Consider the following 25,409-nt stretch of genomic DNA (forward strand, 5'->3'; position numbering starts at 1 on the left):
TAAAAAATTGTAATTTAATAAAAACCGTAAGCTTTATTTTTTTATTTGAGTTATTTCACTGCTGAATCTTTTTACAATAAAATTATACAAAAAAACAAGAATAAGTAGATTTAGTACCTACGTATAGACTTTAATAAAAAATCAACTAGTTGCATGGTCACCCACACAACAAACCACACAGAAACACGGTGGTTTTTAAAATATTTAAAACGTAAGACCATTTTTCTTGAATAATATTGAAAGTTAAGTTGTACGACGCTTCATGTCGTACTGACTCGAAAATGTATTAGTTTTTGAATTTTGTATTTGGAGCGACTACGACACTGTCATGTTCCGTACGCTCCATCTGCCTATTATTGATTAATCTGTGGTTCTGATAATGCAAATCTAAGAAAATAAAATAAAACGCAGTATGCTGAGACAAGAACATTTATTAGACATCAATACAACTTTAAGTATATAATCAGCAATAATGCATAACATTGTTATATAAAACTTATTGTTGGCCTCATATAGCACTTTAGATTCATACAATTTGTATAACCGCCAATAAAGCCTAAGGCTAAGCGTTTACGGCCTAATTCTTATAACATTTTAATATATATAAGCATATCAGACAATCTACGCACAGAAATATAATTAATATTGAATTATTCAATATAACGAAATTATACAATCCAAATTTGTTTAAAACAATTTGTAATAAATAATAGTTAATATAAAATTTATCATAAAATTAATTCAATTTTTCATTTACTTCGTAGATTATACAACAGTATAGTACTGACTTAACATTAACCATTAATAAAAAAATACTTTTATTCTTACCAATCAGCATAATAGTAAAATATTTATCAATGAATTAACAAGAATAGAAATGAGATTCAAAATAGAAAATGTGGTTAAACTAATCTCAACAATGTCGAGTTAATCTCCTGTATTTTCTTGTGTAAATATTTAGTAATAGAAGCGTTTCATAAGAGAGTCTATAAAAAAAAAAAATTATAAAAAAAACTAAATTTTCTATCTTCGCCAATGACCTCTTATAATAAAAGGACGCACAATAATGTAGAAAATTTCACTTAAAAACTGGCCAATTTTGCTTTGACAGTTTTAGAATTATTGGTAAAGAAAATTAGACCTGGAAATATAGTCCAAAATTCAATAAAATCACAAATTCAGAGCCAATTCAACCTTAAGCATTGAGTTTAAAGTTGAATTTGCAAATGCGACTTCTTGAATTGAGTGCCAAGAAGTTGTGTTAGGCACTCATTGAGTGGGCACGTTTCTTGGTTGCCGATTGTGCATCCACTTTTTAATAGGAGATCGATGACCTTCGCACATTGTAAGTAAGATTTTTATGGACAGAAATTGATAAACACGAAACAAAAGAGAGATTATTTTTCTTTTTGTTTTACAAAATAGGAGAAAAAAAAGAGTTATACACATGCTTCAACACTACGCGTTCCTAAGTTCCACTTTCATTTATGTATCAGATTCAAAGTATATGCGGTCTCACCAAAGATTTTATATTATAGATATGTCACGTCGAAACTGAGGCGCACAAAGGCTAATTGTCTTAATTTCATTTAGTTGCATAGTAAACAAAGAAAGTTATATAAACAAATAATACTTACATATTGTTCATGTCGAGTTATGTGTTCAGAAAATGCAAAAACTAATTATGGTATTACATAAATACACAATGTAAGTAAACACAAAATTGTGTAGTTGTGCGCTCAGTGATTAGCCAATTTCGGATCGCTTTTTGCGGTGATTTCGGCACGTAACATGTCTATAGTTCAAAATATCGTGGGGTCAATCATAATAATATTTGAATCACTCTGTACTGTAATGTGCTAGATGAACATTTTTTAACATTACTGTTATATAATAAATATTATCTTTGGGTTTCAATGCTGCGTTAGACACAGAGCGTTATTTTTTTTTTTACTTAAGTTTGGGGCATTTTAATGTTATTGAAAGCTGAAGTATTTTACTATATAAATGCATTTGATGTTATGTATATATTAATGATATTGCAAAATTAATGTAGTCTAAATTAACGTGGAATTCAGACAATTTCAAACCACATCGATCTTAATAAATTAATCGTATTTTCCCAAATCGATAATTCGACAGGTGGTAAAGACATATTCAGAAATATATTTTATATACATAATATTTTTGAATATATCTTATATATACGTTTTTTTTTTAAATCAAATCGAAGTCAGACTATGGTCATTTGAATACGGGTCAAATACGGGGTTTATATCAATTAGTAAATCTATATTTTTTATTGTATTATATGTATAATAGTTAAAATTCATCTGTAGATGTACATATAAGTAATATAAAGGCACTGGTACACTGGACAATATAGGATAGCATAACCTTATTCAGTACTTACAGTATTATGTCACGTATTTCATTACAATTCAAAATTTTGTTTTTTAATTTTAAATTATTTCATGACCATTACGAAAAAAAGTAATGTACATAATTTTTATATAACCGCATTTAAATATATCTTATATATTGTGCAGGTATTTTAAGTTTAGTTCAATTTATAGGTATCAATAATAATATTTTTTTTTCAGTTGTATTCATTATCAGAATTAACTAAAACTAGGCTAAATGTTTTTTTTTTTCGATTAGCCCTACGGACCATAAAGTATTACAGTCTTAGTTATTTTTTTATATAAAGACAATGCTTATTCAATTTCCTTAATTTTAGTATTTTAAAATGTATCTTTGTGTTTTATATATATTTTTTTGCAATTTAAATTCGTTATGATCAATCCATGAGCAATAAGTTTTCATTATTTTTTACTGTCCCAGGATTTGTATATTCATACAATTATATCATTCAGTCATATTTTTGAGTAATTTCTATAATTACAAAGTTTGCTGTCCGGAAATTGACATAGGAACTCCATATTAACTTTATAATTTATACGGCACAATAAGAACAATTTTTAATATAAAAGAAAACAGTCAAGTAACACCAAATATTATATATCTTCGCCAGTTATAAGTAGTTGGACAATATAGAAAAAGATTAATTAATATGTGTAAAAAGATTTCTCTGAACATTCAGTATAGGACGTATATCGACGAGATCCACACGAAATAAGTATGAAAATTATTTATCGAATTTAACTGAAATCAAAATACGGCAATTGTTTTTTTAAACGTCATTATTCAATTTCATAAGCGATGTAAAAATGGCCGCTGTATCGTGCCGAGACTGTAATTTTCAAAATGCACAAAAACTTTTGCGTTTTGCCCTTACAGCTATAAAGACATCATAAGACACAGTATGTAAACCTTAAAATGTAAGAGTAAAGTAAAAACATTGAATATAAAAAAAAAAAATATTACGACAATTATATTTTATCACTGACACATGAAAAGTATAGTTACTTAAAGAGAAAAAATTGTGACGTCACGCCTAATAGAGTCCGAGCAGACCCAGAAGACACTTTTTGTAGTGGCCGGAACAGTCGCCCTAAAAAAAAGGTTAATTATTAAAAAAAAAAACAATATCAATCATTCTAATACTTTTCCTTAGTTGTTTCAACTAAAGGGAGCGTAAGGTGACTATGATGCCGACTATATCCATTAGTCTATTTGGTTTCGGATCAGGAGGTTCTGGATTCGAGTTCTTGGTTGGGCTATGAAAAATGAATTTGCTTTCTTGAAACAAATTTTTAGTAAAATTTCTCAATGAGCCAGTTGGAAAGTTGTTAGTTGCACACCCTGTAACTCGGATAACACGTTAAGCCTGATCAATGTCATTAGCATTTGATAATGATCGTTACAATCGATTCGATCAACTCTGCAGCAGGCGCCTCATGGGCTAACTACTAGACCAAACGAGGCAAACAAATAACGATCCATACCTCGATCCAACTCTGCAGTGACTTAGTGTCAAGGCCCATCGACTTGTGCAGGCGCCTCATGGGCTAACTACTAGACCAAACGAGGCAAACAAATAACGATCCATACCTCGATCCAACTCTGCAGTGACTTAGTGTCAAGGCCCATCGACTTGTGCAGGCGCCTCATGGTCTAACTACTAGACCAAACGAGGCAAACAAATAACGATCCATACCTTGATCCAACTCTGTAATGACTGGGTGCCAACGCCCTTCATCGACTTGCGCAGGCGCCTCATGTGTTAAATACTAGACCAAACGAGGCAAACAAATAATCCATACCTCGATCCAAGTCTGCAGTGATTTGGTGCTTAGACGCTACATCGACTTGTGCAGGCGCCTCATGACCTAACTACTACTACTAGACCAAACGAGGCTAACAAATAATGATCCATACCTCGATCCAACTCCGCAGTGACTCGGTTCCAAGGTCCTTCATCGACTTGTGCAGGCACCTCATGACCTAACTACTACTACTAGACCAAACGAGGCTAACAAATAATGATCCATACCTCGATCCAACTCCGCAGTGACTCGGTTCCAAGGTCCTTCATCGACTTGTGCAGGCACCTCATGACCTAACTACTACTACTAGACCAAACGAGGCTAACAAATAATGATCCATACCTCGATTCAACTCCGCAGTGACTCGGTTCCAAGGTCCTTCATCGACTTGTGTAGGCACCTCATGCCCTAACTACTACTACTAGACCAAACGAGGCTAACAAATAATGATCCATACCTCGATCCAACTCCGCAGTGACTCGGTTCCAAGGTCCTTCATCGACTTGTGCAGGCACCTCATGACCTAACTACTACTACTAGACCAAACGAGGCTAACAAATAATGATCCATACCTCGATTCAACTCCGCAGTGACTCGGTTCCAAGGTCCTTCATCGACTTGTGTAGGCACCTCATGCCCTAACTACTACTACTAGACCAAACGAGGCTAACAAATAATGATCCATACCTCGATCCAACTCCGCAGTGACTCGGTTCCAAGGTCCTTCATCGACTTGTGCAGGCGCCTCATGACCTAACTACTACTACTAGACCAAACGAGGCTAACAAATAACGATCCATACCTCGATCCAACTCTGCAGCGACTCCCCGTACTTGGACTGGAACATGTCCGCGATGTCGCCCAGGTCCACCTCGCAGCGGGTCACCATGATGCGGATGAGCTGCCGGTCGTTGGTGCCCAAACCCTTCATCGACTTGTGGAGGCGCTCGGCGAAGAACAGCGGCTTGTTGCGAACCACTTTCACTGAGGAAGATATTAACAATTTATATAAATATTAACAACTAGCGGACCCGGTCAAGCTTCGTTTTGACATAAGTGCACTTATTCTCTATCCCTACTCTACCCTTCTATACCTCTACCTCTACCCTACCCCTACCGCTTGATTCTTAAACGTTTGTATGGGAAATAGAAAAGGGCAGTTTTTAGGGTTTTCCCGGAATTTTTTCTCACCTTTTAAACCTTCCCTATACCTCCACGAACATTTCAAGACCAAGATAAGATAAATCCGTTAAGCCGTTCTTGAGTTTTAACGAGACTAACGAACAGCAATTCATTTTTATATATATATATAGATTACCGACTTTACATTTTTATATATATTTATTGACATTTATATATATATATATATATATATATATATATATATATAAAACGGTGGTGGTGAATACCATTTACGCAGGAGATATTATATATATTCTTCTCTCATTCTCAAAATCCGATGATGACGATGGCTTACTTCGAAGAGCTACAAGTTTATGCTACCCATATCTCTGGCACTTTCTATTCGGCATCATACCGGAACGCTAAATCGTTTGGCGATACTTCGTTGCTGGTATGGTAGGATGGTAACTAGCCTTTTATTTTTTAGTAGCCAATTTAAAAATAATAATTCGTTAAGCGCGATCGGTTGAGTCAAATTGTATGTGAATATAACGTTAGGCAATAAGTGCCGTACAAACTAAATTGCACTTTATTTTATCGAACAGAGAGTCGCTATTTAATAAAAATAAATTACGTAGTGCACCTTCTGTATTTATACCATTGAATATTCTTTGCAAGCACTTACCTATAGCCCGAAGAGCCTTCTCAAGGTCACCGGAGAACTCCGACTTGATGGCGTCGTCGATGTCGTGTCCGGTGAGGAACTGGTACTCTTGGAAGATGGCCGCCAGCTGCGGGAACGACCGCGAGCAGAGCACTGCGTTGAACACTGATTCGTCTGTGCCGAGACGTAGTTCACCTACGAGAGAAACAGTTTATCAAGTTAGTAACTCATAGAATAGTCCTGTAGCCAGGAATTTATAAATTACTAGCTGAGCTGAGTACTTTGTACTAAGGTACCATATTGACTTTGTAATTTATTGATTTAATTAATATGCCCAAGTCATACCTATCGATTCCTTGTATGTTCCCAGAACATCCACACATTGTATTGTAACAATCTGATCAATGGTTCGAAATGAATAAGCTAACGATGATTTTTATTTAGATATCAAGATAAATGAGCTTGGATTACATCAATATCAGCATACCGAAATTTCTTACATTAAATAAGAGCATTGTTTTATTTATGTCTAGAAAGAAAACCACAATAATTTCGTAGGTGTTCTATAGTATATTTTGAAATGACATCAGCAAAAATAGGTAAACTTGTTATGAGCTTCATCTCAAACAGGTGCGTTTGGAATCTAAAGGTTAAGGCATTAAAAATCAAGATGATGTACCTACATTAGATTAAATTTAAATTCAATCAGTATACAAAGAGAGAAGTTATTAAGGTTTGTTTTAATTCTCATCATCAGAAGTCGGTGTTTGTAATAATTAACAAAAACGCTTACCTGCTTGCAACAAGCTTCTAGCGTCTTCCCTTGCACGCCCTTGATCTACGTGGAAATCTTCTGATCTGTTACCCTGAAATTTAAAAAGAAAAAAAACAGTTTATAAAAACAGTAAATTTTTAGGAAACAAGTTCATCAGTTTTCACAAAGAATGACCATCTTATTATATTATTGTGTCATAATACAAGAAGCAAAACTACGTACCATACTGAGTGACGTCATCAGCCTCTTGAAGTTTCCTGACGTGTCACCACGCAAATCATCCTCTAGCAGAGTTCCGTAAACTGAAAGTAAATAAATAATAACAATAAATGTAAGTAGGTATAGGTACTTAATCTATACTAATATTATAAAAAGGATAAAGTTTTGTGGTTGTAGGGGAGTATTCTCTCTATTTTTTTATTCTTTACAAGTTCGTCCTTGACTACAATCTCTGATGCAGTCTAAGATGGAAGCGGGCTAACTTGTTAATAGGAGGATGAAAATCCACACCCCTTTCGGTTTCTACACGGCATCGTACCGGAACGCTCAATCGCTTGGCGGTACGTGTTTGCCGGTAGGGTGGTAACTAGCCACGACCGAAGCCTCCCACCAGCCAGACCTGGACCAATTAGGAATAACTCAATCTGCCCAACCGGGGATCGAACCCAGGACCCCCGTTTTTGTAAATCCACCGCGCATGCCACTGCGCCATGCCACGGAGGCCGTCAAAAATATCTGGATCTACTAAACCGAAAATTCTTTAAGCTATATTTTATCACAAAAACACGGATGAAACCGCGGGGTTTTTGCTAGTGTTTATACAATTCTATTAATAATAAATATTTTAAATTCAAAAGTAAGCTTGTTATTTACATTTTCATGCTTTTCCTACTGTCTCTATGATCATCTGATTTTATCTGATCACCCTGTATACACCTTGGTAAAGTGTTTTTCAGATAGCATGACAGTTTCATTTCAGTTCAGACAGTATGACGTTCATAATACGTACGAGAATAGAGTGAAACGAACTGTCACCCTCACCATCCTACATGAAAAGACTACAAATGAATATATTGGATATCTTTTAGCCACAAAAAAGTACTATTTCTAAGGGCTAGAACGTTAAACACTTCACAGGCGATCGAGGTCAGTTAGTAATATTATGCGTAGGTACATAATTTTATTCAAATGTTATCTCGAACGAATGCGTTATTCCATGTAGCAACAACATACTTGTACGTATCAAAATTATATTTTATTGAATAGCTTTAATGTATTTAATTAAATGATAGGAACATTTATCAAGTAAGGTCATCCAGTCGACCTTTTGGCGAAGTGCTCAGACCAATTATTGTATAGGACCTGCCTCGTTAGAAGCTCGTTTTCCTCAGAAAATGACAGACAATTTTGTTCGTGACTATGAGTGCGATACAGGTCCTTCTATAATTGGTCTGAGGCGAAGTGGTACATGTTAAATGGGATGTTTCTAGTACAATCTATTTAATCAAATTCAATTCTATTATTTTTTTAAAGAAAACTTTTTTTTGTTTGGTACTCATCATCATCATCATCAATAACTCATATTCGGCTCACTGTTGAGCACGAGTCTCCTCTCAGAATGAGAGGGGTTAGGCTAATAGTCCACCATGCTGGCCCAATTTACATTGGCACGATATTTTTCCTTTATCATTTCACAAGTGATAATCATATAATTTCTTAAAATGTACATAACTGAAATGTTGGAAGTGAATACCCCGGACCGGATTCGAACCTACCCCCTCCGAACCGAAGGCACAGGTCATATCGACTGGGCTACCACGGCTTATCATTATAGTAGAGGAGCCGAAAAGGGGATTTTTGCAGTTACTCGAGCGCGGCAGATAAACATAAGGGACTATACCTTACACTTTGTCGAGTACCTCCACCGAGTATGAGCCCTTAATATTGGTGGGTACGTTTAGGGCAACCAAAAAAAAAACTAACTTCATAAATACTCAACCAGCACGTCAGATTAAGATAAGGTAGGTGAGTTGATAGCTAAAAACTGCACATTTCGAAAATCTGACGATTTGAGCGTAACGTAATGGAATGGGAGGGTTTCAAAGTTACAAAATTAAACCCTTAAATTTTAGTGCTCGAGGTACGAGTGCGATTAATTTTTTACTTATTTTTAAGGAAATAATCTCCTAATTAATCGCTAAAATTTTGTTACAATTTCAGTAAGCCAAAGTAATAAAAATTGTTTTTAAAGTCTGTAGTTTTTTTTTGCACCGCTAAAAGCGGTAAAAGTAAATAACCATTTATTCTTCCTATAATTTAATCTACCAAATGTAATCGGTCTCAATGACGCTCGAGTAACTGCAAATTTAGCATCCCGAGCTCCCCTACTATTAACTTACAATTACAACAAACCTTACATAAAACGAAATATCATCTCGGGTCTACAAATATATTGTTGTACACAAATATTAGTCAAATAAATGACACAAAATATCATGAAAGTATTAATTACACTCTCGATCCCCCCGAATATCATGAAAGTATTAATTACACTCTCGATCAAGACTCTCGATAAACGCTCGCACATAAGTTACCTTTAATAAAAAAAAAACTAAACTGAAATCACTTCATCCGTTTGGGAGCTATGGTGCCACAGACAGACTGACAGACACGTCAAACAACACCCCTCTTTTTGCGTCGAGGGTTATAAAAGCCTTTTTTCCTTATACGCAAACAAAAAGTTATTTATAGCCATTTGGCATCAGACCAAAACTTGATACGGTTTGCCTCTTGCACCACTCGCTATCGATGAGTCATGTTATGCGGGGAATCATAATGACGATGACTTGTTTGTCGATGCCCACGAAATCACACTAATATTATAAAGGCGAAAGTTTGTGTGTAAGTATGTTTGTTCCTCTTTTACGCTGCGGCTACTGAAGCGATTTGGCTGAAATGGAATGGAATGGAAATAGATTTTACTCTGGATTAACACTTACGCTACTTTTTATCCCAGAAAAATCCATGGTTCCCGCGGGATTTGTGAAAAATTTAATTCCACGCGGACGATGTCGCAGGCTTCCGCTAGTAGGAATATAAATTATGGCACAGTACACGGGGAAAAATATTACTAATCTAAGCGATAATATGCTATTTTCGACTTCGTTATCCGAAAAGCGTTAACAAGCCGCTAGTACAACGCTTTACGGCGGTTCAGAGCCATGTCGTTTGGAAGTCCGTAAAGAGGTCTATGTCTAGCAGTGGACGTCTTTTGGCTGACAATGATCATCATAATTGTCATGATGATGATGATGATGATGATGATGATGATGAAAACGTTACATATCTATTTCGTTTGCACACAGCGTAAACGAGAACTGCTTTCCTATTCACCGTTTTGGTCTTTATTATCAACCAGCAACCTATTAAAATAAACATCAAATTGACAAAATATTATCTTTAAACATAACATTCTGTATGATATCTATCAGTAAGCACCGGATGACATTTGTTACATAGAATCTCAATTTCGTATATGTCAACTAGCATACGGCAAAGATAGTGAATTATCCTGCAGCTACATAGATAGATGTAAATTATCGAGCATTAAAATGATTTAAGTACCTATTAAAATTAATTAAAACAAAAATGTTGATGAAATATGAAATATGTTTACCAAAATACATCGAGAAATTGTTAATCTATACTAATATTATAAAGCTGAAGAGTTTGTTTGTTTGTATGATTGAACGCGCTAATCTCAGGAACTACTGGTCCGATTTGAAAAATTCTTTCAGTGTGAGATAGCCTATTCATCGAGGAAGGCTATAGGCTATATTTTATTCCCGTATTCCTACGGGAACGGGAACCGCGCGGGTGAAACCGCGCGACGTCTACTAGTAGCTCTATAAAACTACAATATTTAAAAACCTTAGGTTAATAACCCACAGTTAGTGAAGTGCTTTAAGTAACAAATTTTCTTTTAGGCAAAACTTTCGTCAACTTTCACAACACATTGTTCATAAAAATAATTAATTTTTTGTATTTAAATATTCATCATTAGTCTATTTTAACGACCCACTGCAGAGTAAACATTTCTCCGTACAGTAAACGGTATATGAAGCCTAGACCCACAAGTCAATACGGTTTGACGGGCAGACATAAAATATTACCTATTGCATATTTTTAAGGTAATATTGAATTTATATTTCCATAATAACCCTTTTCAACTTTTTTTAAAAGATGGTTTGAATAGTTAAGGAAAAAATATAATAAAAAAAAAAAAAACTAGAACCGACGTGAAACCAGCAATCATAAAAGGATCATTAGCCATTACGAAGGAAACGTCTCATTTCAAGTCAAGGATGTTTTGCACAATCCAAGAATGTGTAGATTCGCGGTAATAACTGCAACGGGGTATAATATCATTCGAGTTCAGAATTGCTTGTATCCTTCGCTTATTAACTTCATTCTTCCACTTCCAATAAATAAGCATTGGTGATGCTATATCCTATCCTAAGTTCAGAAAAGTCTTCAAAGACTAAAATCAAGAATCTATCAAGCATTTGCCATCAACCTTTGGACTTGGACCTCGTTTAAGCGCTGTCCCTGCCTATTGGGTTTTTGCGTACAATCGTTGTCTCTTCACCTAGTTTTGGCACACTCCGCTTGCCTAGTGTTTTTCAGATAGCATGGGTGCGGTGACAGTCGCCTGTATGACGTTCATAATACGTACTATTATTGTGAATCGCGGCAAACTTGCAAGGGTGAAACGAACTGACATCCAACAACCATTGGTTGACTAATCTACATTTCCAGCCCACTGCCACTTGAAGGTATCAGCCCTGAGAGTTATTTAGTTTAGGTTAGTTCCTTGGCATTTCACTTTGTTTAACACAGGAGGAGTTTGTTTTATCCCCAAGGATAATCAAAGTATATTTTTCTTCATAGCAGCTGCAGCGACGTGAAGTTTGAAGACAACGCTGTCAGTGTCCACGTATCAGCAGCGTAAGTCATGATAGTTAGGTTGCACTAATCAAAGACTTTCGTCTTTAAGTACTGTGGTGTGGCGATAATAAGTAGTACACTTCCATTCCATTGCGTTACGCTCAAATCGTCAGATTGCGAAATGCACACTGTTTAGCTAACAACTCACCTACCTTATCTTAATCTGACGTGCTAGTTGAGTATTTCTGAAGTTAGTTTTTTTTTAGTTGCCCTAAACGTACCCACCAATATTAAGGGCTCATAGTTGGTGGAGGTAATCAACAACGTGCAAGGTATACATTCCCTTATGTTCATCTGCCGCGCTCGAGTAACTGCAAAAATCCCCTCTTCGGCTCCCCTACTACTGTAAATGAATTTAAATTAAACTTTGAGTTTTCGTAAACACTTACTTGCAGTATAAGCTTGTTTGATAACAATGATCTCGTGGTTGGACATGGTGCACATGACCTCGATGAGCACATCCTCATCTGTGCCGATCCCCGCTGTGGCGTCATGCAACTCCTTGGCGTAGAACTGCGGCAGGGGGGTCATCAGTGCCACTATGAGGTCTTCGAACTTGCCGCTGGTCTCGCTTTTGAGGTCCGAAATAAGGTCCTGGCGACAGTAGTGAAAAGTTAATGGAATGGATTATTGTAAATTAAGATCCAAGACGATCCCTACTATATCTGTCTGAATTTAACTTTTCAAGGCCGCGGAATCGATTTAGATGTTCAATATGGAGCATAATTTTTTTCCCGTTAAAAATGGTGTATGTATGAAGTATTTGACGGCCTCTGTGGCGCAGTGGTATGCGCGGTGGATTTACAAAACGGAGGTCCTGGGTTCGATCCCCGGCTGGGCCGATTGAGATTTTCTTAACTGGTCTCGGCCGTGGCTAGTTACCACCCTACCGACAAAGACGTACCGCCAAGCGATTTAGCGTTCCGGTACGATGTCGTGTAGAAACCGAAAAGGGGTGTGCATTTTCATCCTCCTCCTAACAAGTTAGCCCGCTTCCATCTTAAACTGCATCAACACTTACCATCAGGTGAGGTAGTCAAGGGCTAACTTGTAAAAAATAAAAAAAAAGAAGATATGGATTAATGATTGTAAAATATATACTGCTTCACCTCTACAGCTGAAACTTTTATGAAAGTTATTTTCAAGTTATATTAACAGTAGGTAATTCAGAAATTATTTATATAAACATTGACTATCGTTGAAACGTAAAAATCGGGATAAAAGGGGAATAATCGTCGATGATCTGACACCGATTTTCTAGCTGACGAAATCATGGGTATATATATTTTAAACTTGTACGACCTAGTCAAAGACATTTTTTCAGTTCATTAATTTCATTTAACAGTCTATACTTAAAAAGTATTAATTTTCATTACATATGACATATGTATTTGGTTTATCGATTACATTTTCATAGTTCATAAGGTAAACACCAGGGTGGGTGTAGCCGAGGCCATTGGGAGTAATTTACTAAATGGAATTGAAATAGACCAACGCACGCAATAAAATAAAAAAACTGGAGTTCTGAAACAGTTCTTCTGTTAACTTCGTTAAAAAATTTTCCTTTTCATTATTTAATAGATTATTTTTATTAAACTTGTCAAAACAGTAATATTATCTTCTTCTTCACTACTATATAAAAATAAGTCGGGTTTTCCTTCCTGACGCTATAACTCCAGAAAGCACGAACCGATTTCCACGGTTTTGCATTCGTTGGAAAGGTCTCGGGCTCCGTGAGGTTTATAGCAAAGAAAATTCAGGAATAGGTAGGTAGGTAGGGTAGGGGTAGGGTAGGGTAGGGGTAGGGTAGGGTAGGGGTAGAGTTGGGTAGGAGTAGTTGAAAGTTTACATCGAGTTCCACGCGGACGAAGTCGCGGGCGTCCGCTAGTAAATGTATATTTTTTACGCTGTAGGTATATTTTTAAGTCAGTTGGTACATCTTCAGCCTATAGCGTAACCGCTTGCACTATAACAGCTTGTCTATTCATACTTGAATTGAAGATACCCTCGCTGTTACAATTATGTTAGGGGAAATGGAAGTTGAAAGAGCATTCAATAACTTCGCATCATTAGTCTACACCAGGGTTTCTCAAACTTTCCACGAACCCCTGATAAAATTTCCAAGTGACAACGAACCCGTTACTAACCGTACTAACAACTAACTAATTTACTGACTAACATAGGTTATATTTTATCCCCGTAATTTCACGAGAATGGGAACTACGTAGGTGAAACCGCGGTGCGTCGACTAGTATTTTTCAGATAGCAAAGGGTACGGATACGGTGACAGTTGCCTTATGACGTCCATAATACGTACTAATAAATAAGGCTCAGTCCAGAAAGGACGAATTCGCCGCGATTCTCTCGCGCCTATAACGCGCGACCGTTGCGTCCACAAGGTGCGTACCATCGCCCGAGCATTTGGGGAGGAAATTCAGTACGAAACATGGAGTTGAACGTGCACTCGCTCTATTCGCGCGTTATCTGGACGCAACAAGGAGTCCCTATCTCGACTCGCGCGCAATACGCGCGAATCAAGCGCGTGTCTGAGTGTGGCACGCGATTTACGCGCGTATTTTGAATTCGCGCGATGCTTGTGGACGCGATGTCTAGTACTTCGACAACGAATTCGCCCCTTCTGGACAAGGACTAGTACTTCGACAACGCGCGTACGAATTCGCGCGATACGTTTCGCGACGAATTCGCCCCTGGACAAGGTCAAACTTTCAAGAGCGAACTGTCACCCGCACCATGCTATACGAAACCAACTGTAGTACTTACTGTAATGATTTAATACTGACCTTTCCGTACAGAGTCTTGAACTCGAAGGCTATCCGCAATCGTTGCTCATTGCTCCTGCGAGTCAACACTTGTATTATCGCTTTCTCGTCCGTTCCGAATCCTTTCATCGCCTTGCGGAGGACGGCGGCATCTTCGCGCGGGTCGAACGGGTTTACAGGCACTACCGTGGGCTTAGACTGTGGAACGAATTCAATCATTAATTTTAGTCCATTGAAAAGCTACATTTAGGGTTGCGTTTTTTAGAAGACGCAATTTTATTTTTTTGCTGTGTAGGCCAGTGTAAAGCTAAAAGCAAGTTTGTGGGGTCACCACCCTTGTCCCGCGGCCGCCATCTTGAAAATAAGGGTTGAAATGGTTTTTACGATATATCACGTAAAGTATTCATCAAAAAAAAATTGTTAATATTTGTTTTAGCAAATAAAATTTTCTACAACTTTGGTTCAGTAACTTTTTGTCGTTGAACAATAAATGAAAAAGTTACAAGCAAAAATGTTCAGAAAATCCAGAAATAAAATAATTTACATTTTTCGATATAACTTTTCTTTTAGCATTTTACGAAAAAATAACATCAGACCATTTTTGTAGATCATTTTTTGGGAAACAACTTTTATACGAAACATTATTTCAAGTCATTTTTTAAGTCAACAGCTAAGGTTTTACAGCGCTCCAAATGAGTACTATTTTTCAGTACTCTCAATTATACATATATTATACAATTATTTATATAAACAGCAAAAAAATTTAATTGCGTCCTCTAAAAACACAAGGTAAGGCCTAAAAAATGTAACATTTCAAAGGAATATTTCTAACACTAATCTAATTAAAGAAAATAATATTAAATGACCGATTGGTGCAGTGGGTACCCTGCCTTAAGAACTGGAAAGTATTAGTAACCTTAGTACCCACAATCTGACGTTTAATTTGATGTAATTATGTGTGTGTGATGTTTAGCTGGCGATGTGTCGGTCAATTATTCTCACGTTTCTGTAGCACCCACGACTATAATAACTGATCGTGTGTTGGTCACTGCATACAGGAGTTGTATAATATGCCGCGTGGGTACTGCCGTTTGCTTTTCAGAAACGTGTGAATAATTGACCGTCAATGGCGACCTTAATAACTACACCCCTTAACATCAACATCTACATATTCGACCGTAAGTAACACGAAGGCTTTATGTGTACTTTCGGTCTACTGTTATACCTACTACGCCACTAACACTTGGCAAAAACAAAAACTCATTTTAAGTATGTTTACTTGATACCTATGTACTGATCGTAGTGGCGTTTTTTTTTCTTTACAAGTTAGTCCTTGACCACCTGATGGTAAGTGATGATGTAATCTAAGATGGAAGCGGGCTAACTTGTTAGGAGGTGGATGAAAATCCACACCCCTTTCGGTGTCTACACGACACCGTACCGGAACTCTAAATCGCTTGGCAGTACGTCTTTGCCGGTAGGGTAGTAACTAGCTAATGCCGAAGCCTTCCACCAGTCAAAAAATTAAAAGGCAGATTCTAGTGAGAAGAATGAAACCCTGTAGAGAATAACTATCCTAATGTAAAGCAAACAATTACGTTTGTCTCTATATGCATACTAAAGAGATTGTTCATATCAAAAGTTTCACAAATTTAAAAAAAAAAGATGGATGTAAGTATATAAATAAATATCATAAACTATACTTAAGTAAGATAATTCAGGCTTACAGAAGCGGATTCAAAGGAAATAGAATTAAAAATCATACTACATACAAAAACAAAATGTAGAGCGATCAACTACTTCAGTCAATTTAGTTAATTAGTATTGTCTCATAGTAGGTAATTCACTAAATTATAATGCCACTTATCCATGCAATATTTAGTACACAGTTTAGTTTCAAGACTACCATTCAGCCTAACCAATTAACCTAATTCACAAATCTACAAAGCACTATTTTTCAATTCCTCCACAACAGATCATTCTGAGACTTCTTTTTGTAGCTAGCCAACGATATTTTATATTATAGATATGTTCAATCAACAGCCTGTATTCGTCCACTGCTGGACATGGGCCTTTCCGAGAGATAGATGTTATAGATACCTATGTCAGAGATATTGCAAATTATGTATACTATATTATAGATATGTTACGTGGCTAGAAAGAAGTCACTGCGAAAAGTGAATTCACCGAATACCTACCTATAGATTCTCCGCTAAGTGCACACATGTACAATTTTGTGGTTAATTACAGTATATACCTATTGATGTAGGTAGGTATATACAGTTTTTACAATTTCTGAACACACAACTCGTCATTATGTTTAGATACCTTTCGTAGTTTATTATGCGACTAAATTAAATTAAGACAGTTAGCCACTTTTGTTCGCCTATCGTTATATCTTTGTGCCTAGCAACAGTGGCGTACACTTCGTAGATGCAAAAATCCACTGAGACCTGGAATGAACGTGGATTGGACTTCGATTGGAGACAAAATAAATTTAAACGTCGCATCATAGATAGCATTGTCAGCAAAGAAGAAACCCAATCTCCATACTCTCCTCTACCTACTCCCTCCAACTCGGATCCAAATTATACGAATTATACAGAACTGAAAATCGGCCTTAAATTAGGAAAATTAATGACAACTCACGAGGCCAATTTTCAAAGAAATCTATATTTGCCTAATCAGTTAAATTACTTTTTAGGTACAGGTGGGCAATAATTCGTGTCCCTCTGGTATAAAATTCATTACATCAAAGAGGATACATAAATCACTACGATCGGTGAGAAAATAATGAATCCGCTTTTTAGTAGGTACATTTTTCATTTCTATATCGTTCTGAAAAGTGGCCGCAATTTCGGATTATTTTTTTAAATCTTCAATTTCTATATCGTTTAGAATGCAGAAAATAACATTATATATATTTATTAACATAATATAAGCAAATAATTATTGACATGAACTTATGAAAAGTACTTCTATTTAATAAATATTTGTTTATTTTTTTAATCAGATATAAGACTAGGTACCTATCATTATTTAGAATTGATTTTATCAGTAGCCAAAGTTTGATAGTTATCAAATGTACCACGTTAATAGTATAAACAATTGTGTAAAATTACATGTTTTTTGATAAGATAACATTTCTTCAATCAAAGATAGGTGTGATATGTACAAAAACATAAATGACCATGACTTGAGAATGTATATATATGTAGAGATAAAGAGATAGCAGTGAAAATAGCATTAATGTTTCTAAGTTCGTTATTCATTGCTGATTCACTGTGAGGTACATACGTAACTATGGTGTACATAACTAATGAATAAACTGTGAATGTACACATTGTAACCTAAAGTGTAGAGTTTGTAGAGAACTTTAGGCTTTACGCAGAGCATTGTATCATTATCATTATCAATCCATATTCGGCTCAATGCTAAGCTCGAGTCTCTTCTCAGAACGAGAGGTATTATGCCAATAGTCCACCACGCTGGCCAATGCGGATTGGCAGACGTCACACACGCAGAGAATTAAGAAAATTCTCTGGTATGCAGGTTTCCTCACGATGTTTTTCCTTCACCGTTTGAGACACGTGATATTTAATTTCTTAAAATGCACACAACTGAAAAGTTGGAGGTGCGTGCCCCGGAGCGGATACGAACCCACACTCTCCGGAATTGGCGGCAGAGGTCATATCCACTGGGCTATCACGGCTCTCGAGCATTGTATGCTATGTAATAAAGTTAGAGTGTTAGGTATGAGCGTGTAGGATAAAAGCTTTGGTTCTCCATGAGGTATGATATCTTTTTTACAGCGTTAAGTTAGCTTGACTACAATCTCACCTGATGGTAAGTGATGATGCAATCTAAGATGGAAGCGGGCTAGCTTGTTAGGGGTCAACACCCCTTTAAATTTCTTTATGACATCGTACCAAAACGCTAAATCGCTTGGCGGTACGTCTTTGCCGGTAGGTTAGTAACTAGCCACAGCCGAAGCCCACCAGCCAGATCCGGACCAACTTAGAAAACCTAAACGAACCCAGAGGCCGTCTAGAAAGTGTTTTGGTGGTATACACTGAAAGAACACTTTTAGTAGAAGAATTGAACGTTGGATAATAATAAAGAGCTACCACAAGATCTATCTTGTGCTAAAATTCTTCTTGACTCACCTACCTACCATTTAACAGAGTTTCAACGCATTTGCTCACTTTTACTTGAAAGTTTGACAGCTTTTGAAAGACCTTCTAAAAGGTAAAAGGTCCATCGAATGCTAATACTTTATTTTTATGTTTGTTCATTTCACAAAAACAAATGATTCCTTAAAACGGACTTTTTTGGGGTTCCATAAATACATGCAGTATTCATACCTGACGTTTCGAAAGTGCTTGTAAAGTAAGTCTAATTGAAATAAATGAATATTGACTATTGACATGCATTCATTTTGTATCGTCGGAGATACAGAATCAGTCGGGTCATACTCGCAAACTCCATACGTCACTGGCAGAGAAACCAAGAGAGGCAAATAAATACCGTGTAACGAAAGGACTTGAATCCACGCCGCAAGCCAATTGACGCTCTGTAGACGCTCCGCATACTCGAATTGGATGTTACCGAGGACATATTAATTGTTCCCAAAAAGACACTTTCACGGGCGATTCGTGGACTATACAAACACACGCACACTATTACATCACAGCGTCACCGTACCACGGATTACTGTAAACGGTATAATGGGAAAACAATGTCTTCGGAGCGAAGTACATCCATTTTAGTGGACACCAAAGCCAAGACTGGTCCGCTGGTTATTGTGATAAATGTACTCGGCGAGACGAAGTGAGCATAACAATGTAATTGCAGTAAACTGTTCCTTGAATAGAGCCACTGCGTATAGGTATGGCATCGGGCGTCTAATACCTTGTTCGTAAAAACTTGTGACACGATCAAATTGTCATCTGTATGAAGCGAAAGTTTCTCAAGTTTTATCATATTGTAAAAAAGTTCAAGACGCTTTAAACTATCACAAGATATAATAAAAATTAAACAATATAACCTTTTGTTTACAAATAAAAACAAAACTTATTCTGAAAACACATGAATAAAATAATGGGAACATAATAGTCAGGGAACCGTAGAACATTTGGTACAACTGATTACTAACAAGTAAATTTTTCGTAAGTAGCTTCATCTCAGCTGTTTTTTTTTTCATCATCATTATCAACTCACATACGGCTCACTGCTGAGCTCGAGTCTCCTCTCAGAATGAGAGGGGTTAGGCCAATAGTCGACCACGCTGGACCCAATGCGGATTTTCAGACTTCACACACACAGAGAATTAAGAAAATTCTCTGGTACGCAGGTTTCCTTCACCATTTGAAACACGTGATATTTAATTTCTTAAAATGCACACAACTGCAAAGTTGAAGTTGCATGCCCCGGACCGGATCCGAACCCCCTCCGGAATCGGAGGCAGAGATCATATCCACTGGGCTATCAAGGCTCTTGTTTTGTTTTTTTTACTGTTGCTTATTTAGTAGTTATACAATTTAACAGCCACAATGTATTACAAATTGCGTGGTACATTATCTCGTTCCGACGCTTAGAAATTTTCATTTCCTGGTAAGTGGTAATTCAGTTAGCTCCCAGAATCAAGAATTTTCGTGAATAAAAAAGTGGTCCGTCTCATCGAGATGAAGCTACTCACGAAAAATTAACTTGTTAGTAATCAGTTGAACAAAATGTTTTACGGGTCCCTGACTATAAACCAAATCACGTTATTAAGTAGGTATGTAGTTATTGATGAAAGCGCGGTCATACAAACATACATACCATAACATATGTAAGTAGGTACATTGAATAGGACCTCCTTTTTATTAAATTAGTTTAAAATTGAAAAACAAACAAACGTATCTTGTTTGTAATCTTTGATTCTTATAATAATAATAATAATTTGATTCCGCTAATCTCTGAAATATCGATTAATGGTAGGCCTCCACTAATCCGCATCGGACGGATCGCACGAAACTACCGTAAAATAAAAAATCTGTTTAATGCGATGCATTCAATACGTGCGATGCGGATATGTGGACGCCCATCATTAAACGGATGTGAATTCGATTTTTTTAAACTAGATAACGCAAACCCATATCTACATAGGTTTTTACATATACAAGTAAGTAGATAAATAGGTATTTATTATCTACATATTTTAATAACAAGTTTTGGGTTAATAACGCCTTATCTAAAAAAAAGCAGTAAACACAATTCCCCGAGAGCTCTTTGAAACACAAGGAAAAATCGTTTTAAGCCGCTGGATAACTAACATATCCACGAAGATTCGTCAAAATATTCTCATGAGATTTCTACTTCCAAGTTTTTGTATTATTATAAAAGATAGGTATGAAATAAGTAATTTCAATTCTTTCACCAATGAATAGCTACTTTATCAGCAAGTAACATACCTAGGCTATTTTTATCTTCGTATTCCCACGGCAAATAAGAACTTCGTAAGTGAAACCGCGTGGGTTTTCCTAGTATAAAATACGAAGTTCGATACTCCTACGAACCCACACCCATACAATAACAATAGAAAGAGAAACCTATACGACCATAGTAATAGAAAGAGAGAAGACAGGGAAAGCTGACGCGTGATTCGTAACGCATTGCGTCACGTTTCCCTGTCAGTTCACTCCAACTAAGCCGCGTAAATTAACTTCGTTCCAAAAATAAGAGAGGAAGAGAGCAAAGCCTTAACAGCCTCTTTCATTGGAGCAACAACCTCAGATATACGTAGATTTATAAATAGCATGCTGTCACCAATGATATAAACGAATGATCTAGAGTTTGTAGTATTATTGTTTCCTCAAGTATTTCTCTATTTACTTTACAATAAATGTATATTTACTTTTTTCTATTCAATACTCAATACTTTTTGTCTCTGTTGTATGTATTATATTTATTTCTGAGAAAATATTTTTCCTCCTTCACTACTAAACTTATTAACTACGAGAGGTTTGTTACATTATGATAGGTACTATCCAATCCCTGGTGTGGTGTAATTTAATTTTTTTCCAAGGGAAAATTTACAGCCTGTCAAATGTCATAAATCCCATCCAATTCGGTCTGTGCAATTCAGTCAATTCTACGAGCAAAAAGTAAAAAAAAAAATTGGCACAAAGCCATTTATCAGCATGTAATCTGTCGGAAATAGAACTATAGTAAATGAGTAAAAATGACTCATTACTGCTACTGAACGTTTTGCTAATATTTGCTCAAACAATTCTACAATATAGTTATGTTAATGATCAAGGCTTTGAAGGCCATAATTTTACAATGATTTATTTACAATGCCATTTTCACAACTCAAAGCATCAACTTAATTGAAATTCAATCCATGTAAATGTTGTTTGGTAGTTATCTATGAATTGCAGAAATAAATATTTTTAAAGTGTTTTTCAGATAAACGGGGTATGGTGACAGTTGTCATAAGACGTTCATAATACATACTAATGTGAATCTCAGCAAACTTTCAAGAACAAAAAAAACTGTCACTGCACCCATACTATCTGAAAAACACTATACAAGTAATGTTGGTGATTTATGTATTGCATCCTCTTAGGGACACCCGCAGCATATTAAGACGTCTTAAAGATTGCATCCTACTATAACTTTGAGTAAGTGGATATGTCAAACAAAAAACCAAGATTCAGTTTGATGTGTAACTTGTTGTTGAGTCCATGACTCACTATACTGTTTTATGTGTATGAACTTCCTTGTGTAGTGTGTGAAAATACAAGTACTTGCTAGGAGTATGTTGTATGATTCATATCAATACATAAGATCTACAGTATCATACCATGTGTAGTACCAATTTAAGAGGTGTTTTATACATCCCTGTAGTACCTCTTTATCTAATCTTTTGGTAGTGTAAACAAACAATTTAGAACACAAGACCACAACACAAAATAGTTAAGATACAAAATAGTTACAACATGCTCTATCAAGAGAAGTGTAATTTTATATACTTGATGGAACAGCAATGGGGTTAGTGTATGCTTGCAGGGTACTTAATGACTTATACTACAGCCATACTCGAAGGGCACAACAAACAAATGAAATGAAGGTAGAAAATGTCATTTCATAACTTATTTGTTTAAAATTATGTATTGTTTGTTTACAAAATGTAATCCAAAATATATTTGCTATTTCTAATAAATTGTTCTAAGCTTATTTATAAGTTTATATACATTAATTTATGAACAAACTAATAATAATTATTATTATTATGTGTGTAGCAATTTATACCCTCATTTTTAATTTGTTTGTTGGTAAACAGTATTCATTGAGTAGGGTTGTAGTAGAGTTCACTTTGATGTTTATTTTCTTCAACAGACAGGAAAATAACAACAATACATAAATAAATATTCTTACAATCTATTGTCTTTTTTGTGATTATACATGTTTTATTAAGCTTTAAATATATTTTACTACAATCCAAACAACTGATATTTTGTAAAGAGGCTTGAATTTGCCTGTCCGGTTTGGCAGGGTCCTATTGTAGTTTAAATCAGCGTTTCCCATCAAGTGTCGGCCAATTGGCACCAGGTTGCCAGAAAAAAATACAGGGTCACAGCATTATGGAGGCAATGCTGCGACTTTAAATAAGAACTAGGAGATGTTCTATTTTATTTCTTGACTAACGAGACAATAATGATCACTTGACGGGCGGTTTGTAGGTATTATGGGTCCAAAAACTTAAGTGGGTCACGAAGGAGGAGTATGAAATTTACCAGGTCACAGTAGAATACAGTTTGGAAAATGCTGGTTTAAATGATTAAGGAAAATAAACATGCACATAGAAAGCACAGCTACAAAATACCATGTTTTGCTTATCACAAAATGGTTAGCACATAAGAGGCAAAAATATAGCTTATAATCAATAAATATTTTAACTAAATAACATTATTATAACATCACCTGAATCATTATTATTGAATTAATAAAAAGTTTAAAAACAACATTTACTATTGCATGTACTATTACAAATAGGAAATTCTTTAACAATGTTTTTATGGTTTTTTTTTTTTTTTATTCTTTACAAGTTAGCCCTTGACCACAATCTCACCTGATGGTAAGTGATGATGTAGTCTAAGATGGAAGCGGGCTAACTTGTTAGGAGGATGAAAATCCACACCCCTTTCGGTTTCTACACGGCATCGTACCGGAACGCTAAATCGCTTGGCGGTACGTCTTTGCCGGTAGGGTGGTAACTAGCCACGGCCGAAGCCTCCCACCAGCCAGACCTGGACAAATTAAGAAAATCTCAATCTGCCCAGCCGGGGATCGAACCCAGGACCTCCGTTTTTGTAAATCCACCACGCATACCACTGCGCCACGGAGGCCGTCAAACATGGTGATTCAGAACATAACATAAAAATGAGAATATGGAACCATTAACTTTAGTGCCATGCATTACTTTGAATGTGGTAATTGTTAATTAATATTGCAATCATTTGTTTTCAAGTTATGCTGCCCAGTGTATATTTAATAAGTCTCCCAAGTAGTCTGCCAGTGTTCTTATAGAACTTTGACCTAGATGATGTTATAATTTCATAATAAACAACAACAATTTACCTTCGGCACACTATGCACTGGGCTTGATGTACTGTACGCTTGGTGAGTTTGCCTTGTTGGTGGATATCCCTGATACTGATTTGATTGGTGTCCCTGCTGTGGGTACCCAGCAGGTGATTGATGACTTTGGGATTGAGGATACGCTGATTGAGTTTGAGGATACGCTGACTGAGTTTGAGGATACGCTGATTGGGTTTGAGGATACGCTGAATGACTTTGAGGATAAGCTGATTGACTTTGGGGATACCCAGATTGAGCGCTTGGGTATCCTTGAGCTGGGGAATAGGATTGAGCAGTATTCGGATAGCCTTGGCTGGGATAGCTCGAAGGTGTTTGGGGATATACCTGTTGGCCCTGATTAGGGTACCCTCCAGCCTGTGGATACCCGGACCCTGTGTTAGGGTAACCGGGTTGCGGCGCTGGGTAACCCATGGTGGGAAGGCCGGGCATAGGCATGGGGTTGCCGAACGACTGTGGCGCAGCGTTGTTAAACCCGATATTGTGTAGGTAACGCGGTTGACCCTTAAACAAAAGCCTTAATAAGATTCTGTCATGTCTCCCATTACAATTTTTTTAATTAAGTACCCTGCAGACAGATAGTAATATATCAAAATCGAAACTGCTTTTTTATTCGCCATGGCTTAGCGTGGAGAAATTTTGTGATAAACAAAACAGGGCCAAGCTTAAAAAAAACCGCTAACACTACTTTTACTTACTTGGTAGGGATTCATTTTATAAATTAACTTATAAATGCACTCTTTATGTAAACTAGTATTTTGTGATACAACTGAGCACTGAACTAGTCACACTACTTTATAAGATTAAAACACAAAAATAACTGGACTTGTGGAGTAAAAATGTATTGCCTGCTTGGCAAATGGCACTTCCACTTCGATTACTTCAGCCACAGATCACTATAGACTATCTTTTTAGCCGTTTGTGCTATAGACTAGAAATCTTCAGCTTAGCAGTTGGCATTAACGATACGTCATACGAAATGTCTAATGTCAGTGTCAAGTGTATTTTTTTTTAATTAGGTAGGTATTTAGCAGCTTAGAATCAAGTCTTTTAGGCTGTCTTGTTGATAATAGACAGAGAATCATGAAAATAATACTATAGTATAATCAAAAATCGTGCGAATTTTCTGACAGATGCTAATGTCACTTTGTAAAATAATGATACCATATTTATTGTCATAGTGATGT

General features: G+C 36.3%; 1 protein-coding gene across 4 annotated transcripts; it reads right to left on the reverse strand.

Moving 5' to 3' along the window:
- Positions 1 to 415: 415 nt before the first annotated feature.
- LOC112056977 (annexin B9) lies at positions 416 to 25,146 on the reverse strand. Of its 4 annotated transcripts, none has more exons than XM_052881591.1 (9): positions 24,921 to 25,146; positions 24,205 to 24,726; positions 14,599 to 14,775; positions 12,187 to 12,391; positions 7,013 to 7,092; positions 6,809 to 6,881; positions 6,037 to 6,210; positions 5,032 to 5,213; positions 416 to 3,514 (listed from the first exon to the last, which is right to left on the reverse strand). In XM_052881591.1, exons 1-9 carry the CDS (start codon positions 24,933 to 24,935, stop codon positions 3,458 to 3,460), a joined length of 1,485 nt encoding a protein of 494 aa, XP_052737551.1. In that variant the 5' UTR covers positions 24,936 to 25,146; the 3' UTR covers positions 416 to 3,457. The 4 variants fall into 4 exon arrangements, with proteins under 4 accessions (XP_052737551.1, XP_052737552.1, XP_052737554.1 ...); XM_052881592.1 differs by having other exon boundaries at positions 24,550 to 24,726; positions 24,921 to 25,137; XM_052881594.1 differs by lacking the exon at positions 24,205 to 24,726 and having other exon boundaries at positions 24,921 to 25,137.
- Positions 25,147 to 25,409: the final 263 nt, after the last annotated feature.

This window comes from Bicyclus anynana, chromosome 5 (assembly GCF_947172395.1).
Source record: "Bicyclus anynana chromosome 5, ilBicAnyn1.1, whole genome shotgun sequence".
Lineage (NCBI taxonomy): Eukaryota > Metazoa > Arthropoda > Insecta > Lepidoptera > Nymphalidae > Bicyclus > Bicyclus anynana.

Excerpts from the sequence above, each read along its gene's own strand:
- LOC112056977 (XM_052881591.1), bottom strand. Across the intron at positions 6,882-7,012 it reads TGATGACGTCACTCAGTATG|GGTAACAGATCAGAAGATTT; the intron begins GTACGTAGTTTT and ends TTTAAATTTCAG. Across the intron at positions 6,211-6,808 it reads TAGAAGCTTGTTGCAAGCAG|GTGAACTACGTCTCGGCACA; the intron begins GTAAGCGTTTTT and ends TTTCTCTCGTAG.